Genomic DNA, 13,439 nt, shown 5'->3' on the forward strand with positions numbered 1-13,439 from the left:
TAATACTATTGTACAACTGTAGCCTGTCTGAAAGGACTTAATGCACAGGACATTTTATAGTCAGCCACATGGTCATTGGTCCATACCTTTGCTAAGTAATACAGATTGGGCCTTATCTCTAGGGATAGAACTGAATTCATTTCTGCTAGTGAAGTGCTTGCTGTCTTCCTCTTCTACCCAGCAGTCAAATCACTCTACATGATTAGATAACCTGTTTTGGTTCTCTTCACTGAAGTTGTGACTACAGCAGTGATCAGTACTAAGAACATAGTACAACTGAGGAAAGTTTACCATAATAGTAGATGTTTAACGGTGATTACCGTTGCAGTCCAGGTCCCCTTCCACCATTTCTTTTATCTTTCAGGAACATGGGGTCAGCTGGGTATGCATGCCCACCCCCCATACATGGTCTCTTGTCTCCTTTTATTTATGCTTTTTCCAGCCCCTCAAAAAGACTAGTTCTCCTTGGGTGTCACATCAGGAACTCTGGAAAATGTATGCCTTTTACAGTCAAACTGATCTGGCCTATGAGAGGCAAGGAAGAACCAAGGGTAGCCCATGCAGTAGTCACCTTTATGCCAAATATATGAAGACTTGTGAGGTAAGACAATGTCTGCCCAACTAAGGAAGAAGGGAGCTCTCACTGAAAGTGGCCAGACACTGGACTTTATTGTGGGAAAGAGTTCCCTGAAGTTATGACTGTAGCAGTGACCACACATGAACACCTACTATTGTGGGAAGTTAGCAGGACAGCTGTACTTTCTCTAGTTCTATATTCATAAACTGTTGGTGTTTAGATTGCCAGCTAAGATGGGCACCACAGATATGGTGTAGCCTTATTAAAGTGTATATTCTGATTGAGATTTTTCTAGAATGTTGTAGTACATGAAATGCCAATATCTACCCAGTTCTTTTAACATTACAGTTAACTACTCCATATCTAACACTCTTCTTGTCTTTTACATTTGACCTTTGAGAGGCCCTTGTGGTTTGGGTTTAACATTTGACCAAGGCCACAGATCGATGCCCAATTTCCAACCTGTTTTTTCTGTGGTGTAGGAGACTGTGGTGGCTTACCCTCACATGCACGTGTCACATGTAATGCTCGCCTACACCTTGCCAAGTTCAAAACCAATGAAGTCTCAAATCACAGTTCAGTTTCATAATGTTGATCTATTCTGATTACTGTTTTCCAGAGGAGTTGGCCACCAGTGTCTTTTGTAAATGTGCTCCATCAGTGATTTCTCTTTTACTCTGAGTTTTTCCTTTCTTTTTGTTTATGTGACTGTGAACTTGGCATACATAAGTTTGGAGGCAGGGAGCTTTACTCCTCACACGAGGATGCAGAGGTGCATTGCCCCCTGCAAAAACACTTTTAGTTTTTTTTCCAAGTTCCTGACCAGTTTAACTCTGCAGACTGAGTCCTTGTTGGGTTGAAACTCGATAACTCATAAGTGAGGACACACACACTCAAACACGTACAGTGTATAGTGTGTGTGATTTTTATATATATATATATATATATATATATATATATAGATATATAGATATATATATATATATATAATATATATATATATATATATATATATATATATATATAGATATAGATTATATATATATATATATATATATATATATATATATATATATATATATATATATATATATTTATATATATATATATATATATGGTTTCAGTTCATATTGCCGAAATATCGAATTTCAGCATTTCGACAGTATAAAGCCGAAACCATCAGAACACCAACACCTCACATTCACGAAACCACGACACTGAACACACAGCATACAACACACAAACCATAACACCCATACCACAAAACAATGACATATAACACACCAGACAGACACACAACTACACTGCACAAATGCAGGGGGGCAAGCCCCCCTGCACCCCCCCCCACTTATATATGCTAACTTCGAGGTCGCACAAATAGTAACAAAAAAAAATCACACACAGCCAGCACACACACACTCATACCTCTACCTCACTACCCTAACCCATTCGTACAAGTTACAAAAACACTCGCGCACACTCACTCACCTTAAACTGCAGACACCAACCCAGCCAAACACTTCCGTAGGATAACGTAAATGCATAAGCGCAAATTCGACATAGTCCTATATATATATATATATATATATATATATATATATATATATATATATATATATATATACACGCACACACATACATACATACACACACACACACACACACACACTTTTCTGTGTACCTGATCTCAGGACCCTAAAGCAGATATCCCCACCAAACCCTTTGTAGGCCTATCCTTGACTCTTTCATCTCTGTTACCTGATGGCTGCTTCTTGCAGGGGAGGACATTGCTTACCTAGGCTAACTTTTCGTTTTGGGGTGGTAGACCCTCTTTGTTGTGGGGTCTTGTATAATCTGATGGATCTGAAGGCTGGACTCCTAGCCTGACATATTAATTACCCTTTTCTGATGTTGAAATCTACACTTTCCAACGAAGATAATGCACAGGAGACCATCCAAGTCTGATGAGTGAGTTTCTTTGTTCATTCTGTTTTATAAAAATATTAGCTTTTGGAACAATTGTTGCCATTGGAAGTTAAAGATATATTTCTAGAATCATGCTGAATTACTGTTCCTGTTGGTTTTATGAAAGTTGTTTTGATTATCTAATACTTGTAAACTTATGTCATTTATGTCATTTATGTTATTTTTAAGGTTGTGATGATCACTGGAGACAACCCTCTTACTGCCTGTCATGTGGCACGGGAACTCAACTTTATCCATAAGCAGCACACACTCATTCTTCAGGCTCCGTGTACAAAAGGTAAACTGTTGCCTGTGGGATAGTTTGGTGTCGGAGGAGGGATTGGAATGCCATTTGGTGGTACATTTGTAATTGCAGTTGACGTTGTTAAATCTGTAGCTGTTTTCACTGTCTGGGGGGGGGGCTGAAACCTCTGAGACCAGAGACCAGAATATTTGAAAGAAGTTTAAGTCCATTAAGGAAGGTGACTGTAGCAGAGCTGACACCAGTGATAGAGACATTGAAATTCATTTTGTGAAGGGTTTATAGAAGCTCCTTAATTATTTTGGTTGTTGTATAGTGTGCTGTTTTTCATTATATGTTAGTCTGATGAAGCAACAAGTTCTGTTGTGAAAGCGCTAACTTTTTTATTAAACCTGTTTTTACTGCAACGTATTGCTGTATCCTGGATTGTGCCTTGCTTACACTGTTTTATTCTGAGTGGACTATTTTACGATTTAAAGCTGTACTTGCATTCATCTTAGTCTTTCTTTGTGTTGCTGGATTTATAGAAGCTCAGATGAGTGCTCGTAAGAAAAGATTAACGAAATTGCAAAACTAGAGACAGCAGTGACACAGCACAGGAGTTTGGAGCAGTGACAGCAATGCCATTTATTCTCCTAATAAGTTGTTTATGTGAAGCTGAACTTTAGAGGGTTGAGGAGGGTGCATGTATTTCAGTGCTTTTCAGTGATGTGGCTCGGGAGGACACCACAACACAGCTATGCTAGTTTTATTGAAGACAAACATCAGTAGCCTTTGTTGAGGGAAAGAATCAAACTTCATCACTTAGAGTTTTAAATGTTGTATGTTAATAACCTGTTAGCAAAGATTTGTTTTTCATTCTCTGACTGCATATGGATTAAATATAGTGGATTTGTGGGTGGAACCGAGTAGTATTTTTTATCCAAGCTAAGCAGAGTGAAAAATGTTTGAATCTTTGGGAGCTGCTACAGTTCTGTGACTGCTGATGTTGTGCAACTATATTGTATTTTTCCCACCCACTCTGGCTATGTTGTGTATTTAAACTCTGTGGCTGTTATGTTGCCGTGTCCCTACTGTGAAACTGACTCTGGAAGCTCCTTTCAGTCTCATCTCATCTGCTCATACTAGGATCATAGGTGTTACTAGGCAGCTAAGCCCAAGGCAATTTCTGCTTTGCCAATGTCCACTCTTAGGCCTTACCCTTCTTTTTCAAGGAGGGCCAGGACAGGCATCCCATGCATGAGTTTGTAAATACACGATGTTAAGTTGTCAAACTCGCCTTCATTCTTGCTGGATGGGTTCGGAGCCGAGGCACTTGCTAAGCTCGAGAGCTAATTTTACCAGCTCGAGGCAACCCTGATGCAAGGCGTGACTACCCCAGATCTCATTTGCCGCTTCGCGAAGAGGTCTCCTTTTACCAGCTCAGGTAAAGTCTTAGTATTATTATACTAAAGTCAGTCAGAAAAATTTTCATTTTTCCCATTTCTTTCCCTTAATAGTTAGAGTTAACTAATACCTACCTATCTTACCCTATATACCCTTTCTCCTTTGTATAGGGATAGTTTTTTTCCTCCCTCAGGCCTTAAGCCTCCCTTCCATTATTTTTCTGTCAGGAAGTGTGGGTGTGTTATTCAATTTTTTCCCTTTTTATTGACTAACTGTGTGACTGGTGTGTGTGTGTGTGTGTTTTTTGGGTGGGCATACCATGTCCAAAGAGGTAAAGGTCTCAGGCTTCAAGAAGTGTGACTCGTGCTGTCAGAAAATGTCTCTGACAGATGGTCACACTTCTTGTGTGTACTGCCTGGGGCCTCTACACCTGCAGGACTCCTGTGCTATTTGTCACTCCTTCAGCCAGAGAGTCCTGCAGGAACGTAGGAACAAATTAATCCTATGTGGCTTGTTGAAACCAGAGGGCTCCCCGACCAAGACTGGGTCGGGAAAGCCCTCTAAGCCACCTAAAGCCCAGGCTGTGGTTCCTAAGCCTTCGGCTGTGGCTCCGACTCCTTCGGAGTCGAGATCGGCTCTGGCTGGAGCCGATCTTTCTATCTCTGAGGTGGTGCTATCGGTGCCGGCTGGCTCTGATACACTTGTGCCGATGTCGATGTCGGCTCTAGCCGGAGCCGACGTATCTTTGACCAGGTCTGGTGCCGATAAGCTGTCGGCTCCAACTGGAACCGAAGGGTCTTCGGCTCCGATGGCTCCTTCCAAGAAGAGATCTTGGTCCCCTTCCGTGGAGTCGATTCACTCTGCTCCGGGATCTCCTCTGCTTTCGGAGCGGAGCCATCGGAGCCGATCTTCAAGGTCTTCCAGGCTGTCAGACCATGACTTGGAGAGGGTGGTAAGTAGACTGCTGAAATCACAGGCACTGGCCCAGATGCTCCATAGCCCGTCTCAGCAGACGACCGCTATCCCTCATCCCCCTGAAATTCCTCCTCCGACTCTCCTTCAGAGATCGGAGCCGGAGCTTCTCGGAACGTTGGCCGTGTGTGCGCCGGAGCCGAAGCCTCCTCTGTCGGCTCCGTCGTCTTCGACTCCGATCTCCTCCATGAGACCTTACTTGGAGGGATCCGGTCGTCGGGTCTCCCTTGTCGGCTCCGAGGGGGCGAGTGGCATCGGACCCTTGTCCGACCCCGCTCTTCCTCTTGGAGCTTCGGCATTGGTGAGCTCGGCACCGACATCGGCCTCGGAGCCTTCTCTTTCAGCGGGACCGGGGACTCCAGTTTCTTTGGAGCAGGAGTCTTCTGGCCTCCCTGGAAGGGGAGCCTTTGAGGTGATGAGGAGTGTTCTAGCCCCGGAGCTGAGTCAACGGTCAATTCCATTAGCTCCTCCCTCTTCGGTGCCTGTCGATGTCTCTTCCCATTCTCTTGCTCCCGGACCTAGAGATCCATCGCCCCAGGTTTCCCCATTGGGAAGAACTTCCTCTTCCAAGGTTTCTCCTGATCCTTCGGGAGAACCCCCCGCGTAAGCGGACGTGCAAGAGGAAGCACACCGACTCCCCCGAGTCTACGACATCAGATACCGACTTAGATGAGTCGGAGGGTTCCCCACAGTCCCCCTCTGAGGATGTCTCATTTTCAGACATCCTGGAACTCCTTAAGCAGCGGGGGAACTGGCCTTCCATTAACCCCTCCGAGGATGAGTCGGTATACCTAGAGGCTTTTGGATCTCGACCCTCCACCTCCTGGGTGTCTCCGCCTTTCGACCCGCTCATGGAAGTGGTGGCTCGAAAGGCGTGGGCGGCCCCGGATTCTGTGGAACCAGTCCCCAGGAGGCCTTCTAAATTCATCACGGCCCCCGCAGACAAACATTTTCTCACCAAGGGTGTCCCTGTTGATGCCATGGTAGTGGCGGCTGCCACCAAGAAGGAACTTGCCGATCCTTCTGTACCTGTCCATCCTCCTAACAAGAACTCTAGGACCATGGATAGGTACGGTAAGCGGATGTTTTCTTCAGTGACCTTCGCTATGCGCTCGCTGAACTATCTCTGTCACTTTACCCAGCTTCAGAAAGATATTCTCAAGGAACTAGGTGAGGTAGTTCAGGATCCGTCAGCTGCTGGGGCTCAAGAAAAGATTGACTCACAGCTCGGAATCCTAAATTCTATAACTAACTCCTCCATGCGGCTCATTTCTTATGCAGCTGATGGGGTGAGTAGAGTCGCAGGCACAGGAGTGGCACTTAGGCGTCAGTCCTGGATGCGGTTTTGTAATTTCGCAGACCCCTTTAAGGCGTCCTTCACTAATACTCCCTTCGATGGGTCAGCTTTGTTCGGACCTCAGGTGAAGGACACGTTGACCAGGTGTGAACAAGATGGCAAGACTCTTTCTGCCATAGGAGTCCATTTCTCCACCCCTTCAAGACCCTATCCCAAAGGTCAGAAGGGAGGGAAAATGTGGTTCTGTAAATCTCAGGGGGTCACGCCGGACGCACGTGGTCAGTTTACCCCCAGAGGCAGAGGGGGTAATAACAATAGACGCCGCCCCAGGGGCAGAGGGGGTCCACAGAACCAGGGTAACAGAGAGCCTCTCTCTGATAAACCCTTCCAGCACCCCTGAGGTGTTGCCCGACTGTCCACCCTTGGAGGCAGTCGGGGGAAGATTGTCGCTGTACCCAACAACCTGGCGTTCCCTTTCTCAAGACAAATGGGTACAGTCGATCATATCCGAGGGTTACAATATCCTTTTCGTGAGATATCCTGTTCCTCATCAATCCCTCCCGGACGTTTCACCCGGTCTAAGGGAGTTGGCAAAGCTGGAGGTATCAAAGCTCCTAGCAAAAAGAGCCATCCAACTAGTGCCAGCAGACCAAGTAGGATCTGGAATCTACTCAAGATTCTTTTTGGTTCCCAAAAAGATGGGAGATTGCAGACCAATTTTAGACCTCAGCAAACTAAACAAGTTTGTCAAAAAGGCAAGGTTCCGGATGGTCACGCTTCAGTCCATTCTACCCTTTTTGGGCAAGGACAACTGGATGTGCTCAATAGACCTTCAGGATGCGTACTATCACATAAAAATTCACAGGCGCTCCAGAAGGTTTCTCCGCTTTCGGCTGGGGACCAGTCATTTTCAATTCAGAGCCCTGCCCTTTGGTCTCACTACAGCCCCCAGAGTGTTTACCAAATGTATGGCAGTGGTCACGGCTCACCTGAGACGTCAAGGATTCCAGGTGTTTCCGTATCTAGATGACTGGCTCCTCTCTGCCACCACCAGGCATCAACTTCTCAAGGCCAGAGACTACACTCTTCACACCTGCAACCAATTGGGGATTTCTATAAACTTCGAAAAATCTTCACTGTCGCCTTGCCAATCTATTACCTTTATAGGCGCAGAATTAGACACTGTCGGGATGTCAGCAAGACTCACAAACCAAAGAATTCTGGACATCCAAAAGTATGTTCGGATCATACTACTCAGCAAAAAGGTCAGGGCCAGATTTGTCCTGAAGGTGCTAGGTCTTATGGCTGCAGCCATCGTACTGCTTCCTTTAGCTCGCTTCCACATGCATCTTCTGCAGTGGATGTTGTTCACCCAGTGGTCCTTCCAGCAGCTCCCCATGCGCCACGAGATCTTTGTGACGCAATCGTGCAAGAGTCACCTAACCTGGTGGATGTCTTCTCCGCAACTCCATCAGGGCCGACTATTTGTTCCCCCATTTCCGGTTGCCACAGTCACTTTGGATGCCTCTCTGATGGGGTGGGGGTGGGGGCATTATCAGGGCAGGATGGTCCATGGGACTTGGCAACCCATAGAATACCATCTGCACATAAATGTCCTAGAGATGAGAGCAGTGCTTTTAACGTTGCAAGCCCTCAGCGACTTTCTTCCTTTAGGGACTATCGCAGTTCAGACGGACAACATGTCCGTAGTCTGGTATATCAACAAACAGGGCGGGACCAGGTCCTATCCACAGTGTCGAGAAGCTCTCAGACTTTGGCAATGGGCAATCTCCTCTCATCGGTTTCTGATAGCAACGCATATCCCCGGGAAATCCAACCTCTTAGCGGACAGACTGAGCAGAGCTATTCTCATGCCACACGAGTGGTCTCTCAAACAATCAGTAGTGGACGAGATTTTTCAGAAGTGGGGTGTCCCTTCCTGCAACCTTTTTGCTACACCCCAAAACAGCAAATGTCCAGACTTCTTCTCTCTCTTTCCACTACCAGGCCATCCCCCCAGAGATGCTCTAACCCAGGATTGGCCCCGGGGACTTCTTTATGCCTTTCCTCCATTCCCGCTGATACCTCAAGTGATTCAGAAAGCTACCGTCTTGAGAGCCAAGTTGATTCTCATTGCCCCTTACTGGCCTCGACAAATTTGGTTTCCGTCCCTACATCGTCATCTCTTGGTTCAGCCTTGGCATCTGGATCCAGTTCCAGATCTTCTGACCCACCACTCGGGTCATCTGCACCAGGCCATTTATTCCCTCAAACTCACTGCTTGGTTGCTCCACTTCCTTCCTTAGCCAGGCTCCCTATGATTTCTAATCCTGTGCGAGATATCATAGTAGCTTCTCTAAAGTCTTCTACCAGAAGGATTTATGCTAGCAAGTGGCAGCGTTTTTCCTTCTGGGCAAAGTCCAGGGACATAGATCCCTTTACTGCTCCAGTGCATTCAGTCTTGGACTTCTTAGCTGAGATATTTCAATCGGGTTCTTCTTCCTCTACAGTTAGGGTCCAGCTGGCAGCAATCTCAAATTTTCATGTTGGCTTAGTGGATCAAAACATAATGTCTCACAAGCTTTGCAAAGCCTTTCTTAGAGGGATCTTTCTCCTGCAACCTCCAATCAAAGATCCCCCTCTGCAATGGGACCTGAATTTAATGCTGGCATCCTTGATTCTGCCCCCCTTTGAACCGGCTGCTACATGCTCATTAAAATTTCTTTCCTGGAAGACAATTTTTCTGGTTGCTGTTACTTCAGCCAGGAGGGTGTCTGAACTTCATGCTCTCTGTGTCCGTCCCCCGTACTTGGTTTTCCACAAAGATAGAGTATCCTTAAGAACTAATCCATCTTTTTTGCCCAAGGTTGCTTCCCAGACGAATATTAACCAATCTATTGATTTGCCAGTTTTTTTCCCTAATTATTCTGACAAAGCGGAACAGAAACTTCACTGTTTGGATGTCCATCGCCAACTCAGATATTACTTGGACAGAACTAAACAATTCAGAAAATCTGATCAGCTGTTTCTTTCTTATGTAGAAAACAGGAAGGGTCTGCCAGTCTCCAAGGTGACCTTATCCAGATGGCTGTCTTCTACCATTTCTCATGTTCATCTCCTTAGGGGCAAGCAACTGCCCTCGAAACCAAACGCACATTCTACCAGACGCCTATCCACTTCTACAGATTTTCAGGATAGGCTACCTATTGACACCATTTGTGCGGCAGCCACTTGGGCCACTCCTCACACCTTTGTCTCTCATTACAAATTGGACTTGGCCTCCAGAGACAAGGCTAGGTTTGGTTCCACAGTTCTCAAGAGTCTGTTCCATTGAGCCACCCAGGATAGAGATGCTAGGGATGCGGTCCCATCCAGCAAGAGTGAAGGCGAGTTTGACAACTTAACATTAAGAAGTTATGTACCTACCATAACGTTCCATGTTAGTTGTCTTCTCTCGCCTTTTTTCTTGCGTCCCTCCCTCCTTCCCCCTAGCCTGGACAGACCTTGAAGTTGTACTCTTCTCTGGGTACGATCCATTCCTTCTATGGGCTCCAGTAGGAAGTGTCACTAGTATCTAGTGGTTACCTTACTTGGTTTCTTTCCACATTTAGTTCCTCCTCTTCCTTTCTGGGAAGAAGGTTACTGGCAGGGTTTTTCTATAGCTACCAAACGAGATCTGGGGTAGTCACGCCTTGCATCATGGGATATAGGGTTGCCTCGAGCTGGTAAAATTAGCTCTCGAGCTTAGCAAGTGCCGAGTTGGAGCCGAGGATTGGCTCCAAACCCATCCAGCAAGAAAGAAGGCGAGAGAAGACAACTAACATGGAACGTTATGGTAGGTACATAACTTCTTATTCAGTTGTCCATCTACTTTTTAAAGGCAGACAGTGTGTGACACTGCTTAACTTGGAGAGAAAGTTTGTTTCAGAGAAGGGCAGGCCCTCTCCAACATATCTATCCTTCCTGTTTGTCCGAGTTCACTCATGACCTTTTCAGCTTGTGGTATGTGATCTACATTTTAAGCTGGTGCTTCAGGTGTTTACCAAATGCTACAGTATTGCACTTTCTTATAGGTTCATTGGTTCATAGGACGTTACTAGGCTGTTGGCCCAGAGGCTCTTATAAGCCTAGCCAAGAATTTACACCCCTGTTCCCACAAAATCAGCACCTGTTTTCCCTGTCCAGCAGGGACGCAGGTGGGATCCCAGGGGTATATTTTGTTTTTCCCATCCAGTCATCCAGGTTCTACTTGGAGGGCTAGTGAGGTACTCTGCTTGACATGGAGAGGGAGTCTATTCCACAGATTGGGGAGTCGCTGGGACACATATCTGTCCCGCCAGCAAGTTCCATTAATGTTACAGACCAGGTTGAGGCCTTGTGTGCAGGTTGAGCGGTGGAATTTGACTTAGAGATATGCAGCAACTCCATCAAGGCTGAGTCTGAGACGGCCTTGTATGCCAGACACAGGTCACCTCAAAGCAGCCTGTATGAGACTGAGTAGAGGGACAGGGCGTTAGCCTATCTGTATAGAATAGGTGTTTGAGACCCTGGATTTTTCTGGTCAGGAACCTCTGTGGTCTCTCCAACTACTGCATGTGCTTGGCAGGGAACATGCCGAAGGGGGCATTGTACTCGATAATGAGTCTGATAAGGGAGGAGTACAGGGATGTTATGACTTCATTGTTCCTGGATGAAATACCCCTACTTATGGAATTGAATATGAGCCCATGTTTAGTACACCAGCTATTGACAAGTGTAAGTTCCTGCCGAAGTGCTTGGTATATCAGAAGGTATTTGATGACTCCCAGCTTACAGTCATTAGTGAACTCTAATCAAAGATCCTCATTTGATAACTGTGGATCTAAGCTGTAGATGTTGAACAGCAGACGTCCCACCACAGAACTCCACTAGTCATCTTCATGCTCTCAGAGGACACCCCCAAATCTTACTGTATGATTCCTATCTCCAAGCCATTTGCTATCTTCTTAACCACATATGGGTCAATTTGGAGCTCTTTAAACTTGCTTTTTATATTTGCATACAGTATGGTATTGAATGCATTGGTGAGGTCACTATATGCTGTGTGGACAGCTTGCCTTACAGTCTATGGCCTGAGTATCCCTCTCAAAGAAGTTCACAAGATTCATTAGACAGAATCTACCATTGACAAAGCCAAACAGATGGGTGTTAAGTCTGATTAATATTTTTAATTTCCCAGTTAACTAGATCAGTTATGACACATTCCATGGCTTTGCATAAAAGAAAAAGTGTTAGGCTGAAGGCCCTGTAATTCTTGGGGTCTGATGTAGAGTTACGGAGTGGCATCGTGACACTCCCATGGGACAAAACCAGTTGCTAGACTCAAGTTGAAGAGACTGAAGAGTGGGTTCACCAGCGCTTGCTTGGTGTTCTTAATTAGGCAACCAAGAATTGTCAGGCCCCATGGACAAAGTATTAATTGTGGAGAATATCTTCAGTGCTTGCGATTTCTTGATTCTGTTGTGAATAAGTGATTTTGCAATAGTTATGTCTGTTGTGAAGTTGGTAATGAATTTATTTGGCAGTATGTTGGCAATATCCACTGGGTTGGAGTGGTTATTACCATTATGAGTAAGCTCAGAGCAATGTTGGGTGTTTCATTTTGTCCTGACATAACTAAAGAAGCATGTGTAGTTGTCGTTGACTCTGTAGCTAGTCTGAGTAATGGTATGGCTTCACTTTGTCTTTTTATTAGTTTCTTATGTGGCTGTTTGATGTTCTCCTTAATTTGGAGGTCATTCTATTCCGTACTTTATTAATGTTGAAGACCAGTATACTGGTTTGCTGTTAGACCTCCCCATTTGTTTGGGACTGCCAATGTAATACATTTGCCCAGGTGTGAGTAGAATTTTCTGTTTCATTCCTGGCTGTATCTGCATTATGGGTAGTGATGTTATACTCAAATTAAGTTAATATTCTGGTCCATGATCTTACTCTCTTTGAGCTCTTCTAGGGGGTCTTTAGGTATCTCTCTGAAGGTGATAGTGGTCTGTAACAAATATGGATACAGCACCGCCAGTTTCCATCAGTTCTAAACAAGTGGTAAATACAAAACCCAAGTAATGAGGGAGTGATTTCTGGGCACTTAAACTGGGTTATTGTAACAGCACATACTTGGATACGCTATAAATGCTGGGGGGGGGGGGTCTCATGGTCCATCAGTTTTTCTTTTAGACTTTAGCATTAAGTAGATCTACCTTGACGTGGCTGTCCTGTCTTGTCTCCATATCCCTCATAGTTTTCAGTGCTAGGCTGTTTACCCTAACATGTGCCACCACCATGCTGTAGTCATATTTTTTGGTTTAAGTATTCTACGGGCCCTTGGCTCCTGAGAGACAGCTCACTGCCACTCTGTTTTTTCCCAGCCTTGTGAGTGTAGAATCCATGTGCCTAACTATGTAGTCATGATTCAATGGTACATTTCTGTCTTTGAAGATCGCTTTGGTGTATTTCATCTAGGATGTGCTGTTTCCTGGTGACTCACAGCTGTGTTGTCACTTATTGGTGTTGCAGTACTTAATTTATGCTGGGCCTTGCAGCTACTAATCCTTTGCCACTTGGGCAAGAATTTTTCAGTGCCTCAGCATATAATTTATTGTGTGCTTGTGTGGATTGTGGAATGTGTGTGTGATGATCACAGGATGGGTTTGACTGTGAGTGTGTGCTGTTGAATTTGGCTAGGTACATGCTCTTCACAAATAGACATCAGCATGTTAAGTAAAAGGTCATTGTCTGTGAGCTTTAGGTCATTCTTCCATTGCCTGAGTATACCTAGGAGATCAAACTGGGAAGGCCCTCCCATTAGACTAGTAAAGCTTAATTTCCCATTTTTTCATATCTTACCACATGTTTTTATGAGTGCTGCAATACCTAGAATATTAACCCCCCCCCTTTTTCCCATTGTACTTTTGAAAATTTGCAACATCTGCACTAGATAAAAC

General features: G+C 45.1%; 1 protein-coding gene across 1 annotated transcript in view; it reads left to right on the plus strand.

The window, feature by feature from the left end:
* The window catches only part of ATP13A1 (ATPase 13A1), a 1,617,817-nt gene that overhangs the window by 854,307 nt on the left and 750,071 nt on the right, over positions 1–13,439 (plus strand). The window contains exon 17 of the mRNA XM_044084778.1: positions 2,732–2,840. Coding sequence (XP_043940713.1) covers positions 2,732–2,840 — 109 coding nt within the window. The remainder of the gene's footprint in view (positions 1–2,731; positions 2,841–13,439) is intronic.

This window comes from Protopterus annectens, chromosome 9.part0 (genome assembly GCF_019279795.1).
Source record: "Protopterus annectens isolate FY-2018-M chromosome 9.part0, PAN1.0, whole genome shotgun sequence".
Classification (NCBI taxonomy): domain Eukaryota; kingdom Metazoa; phylum Chordata; order Ceratodontiformes; family Protopteridae; genus Protopterus; species Protopterus annectens.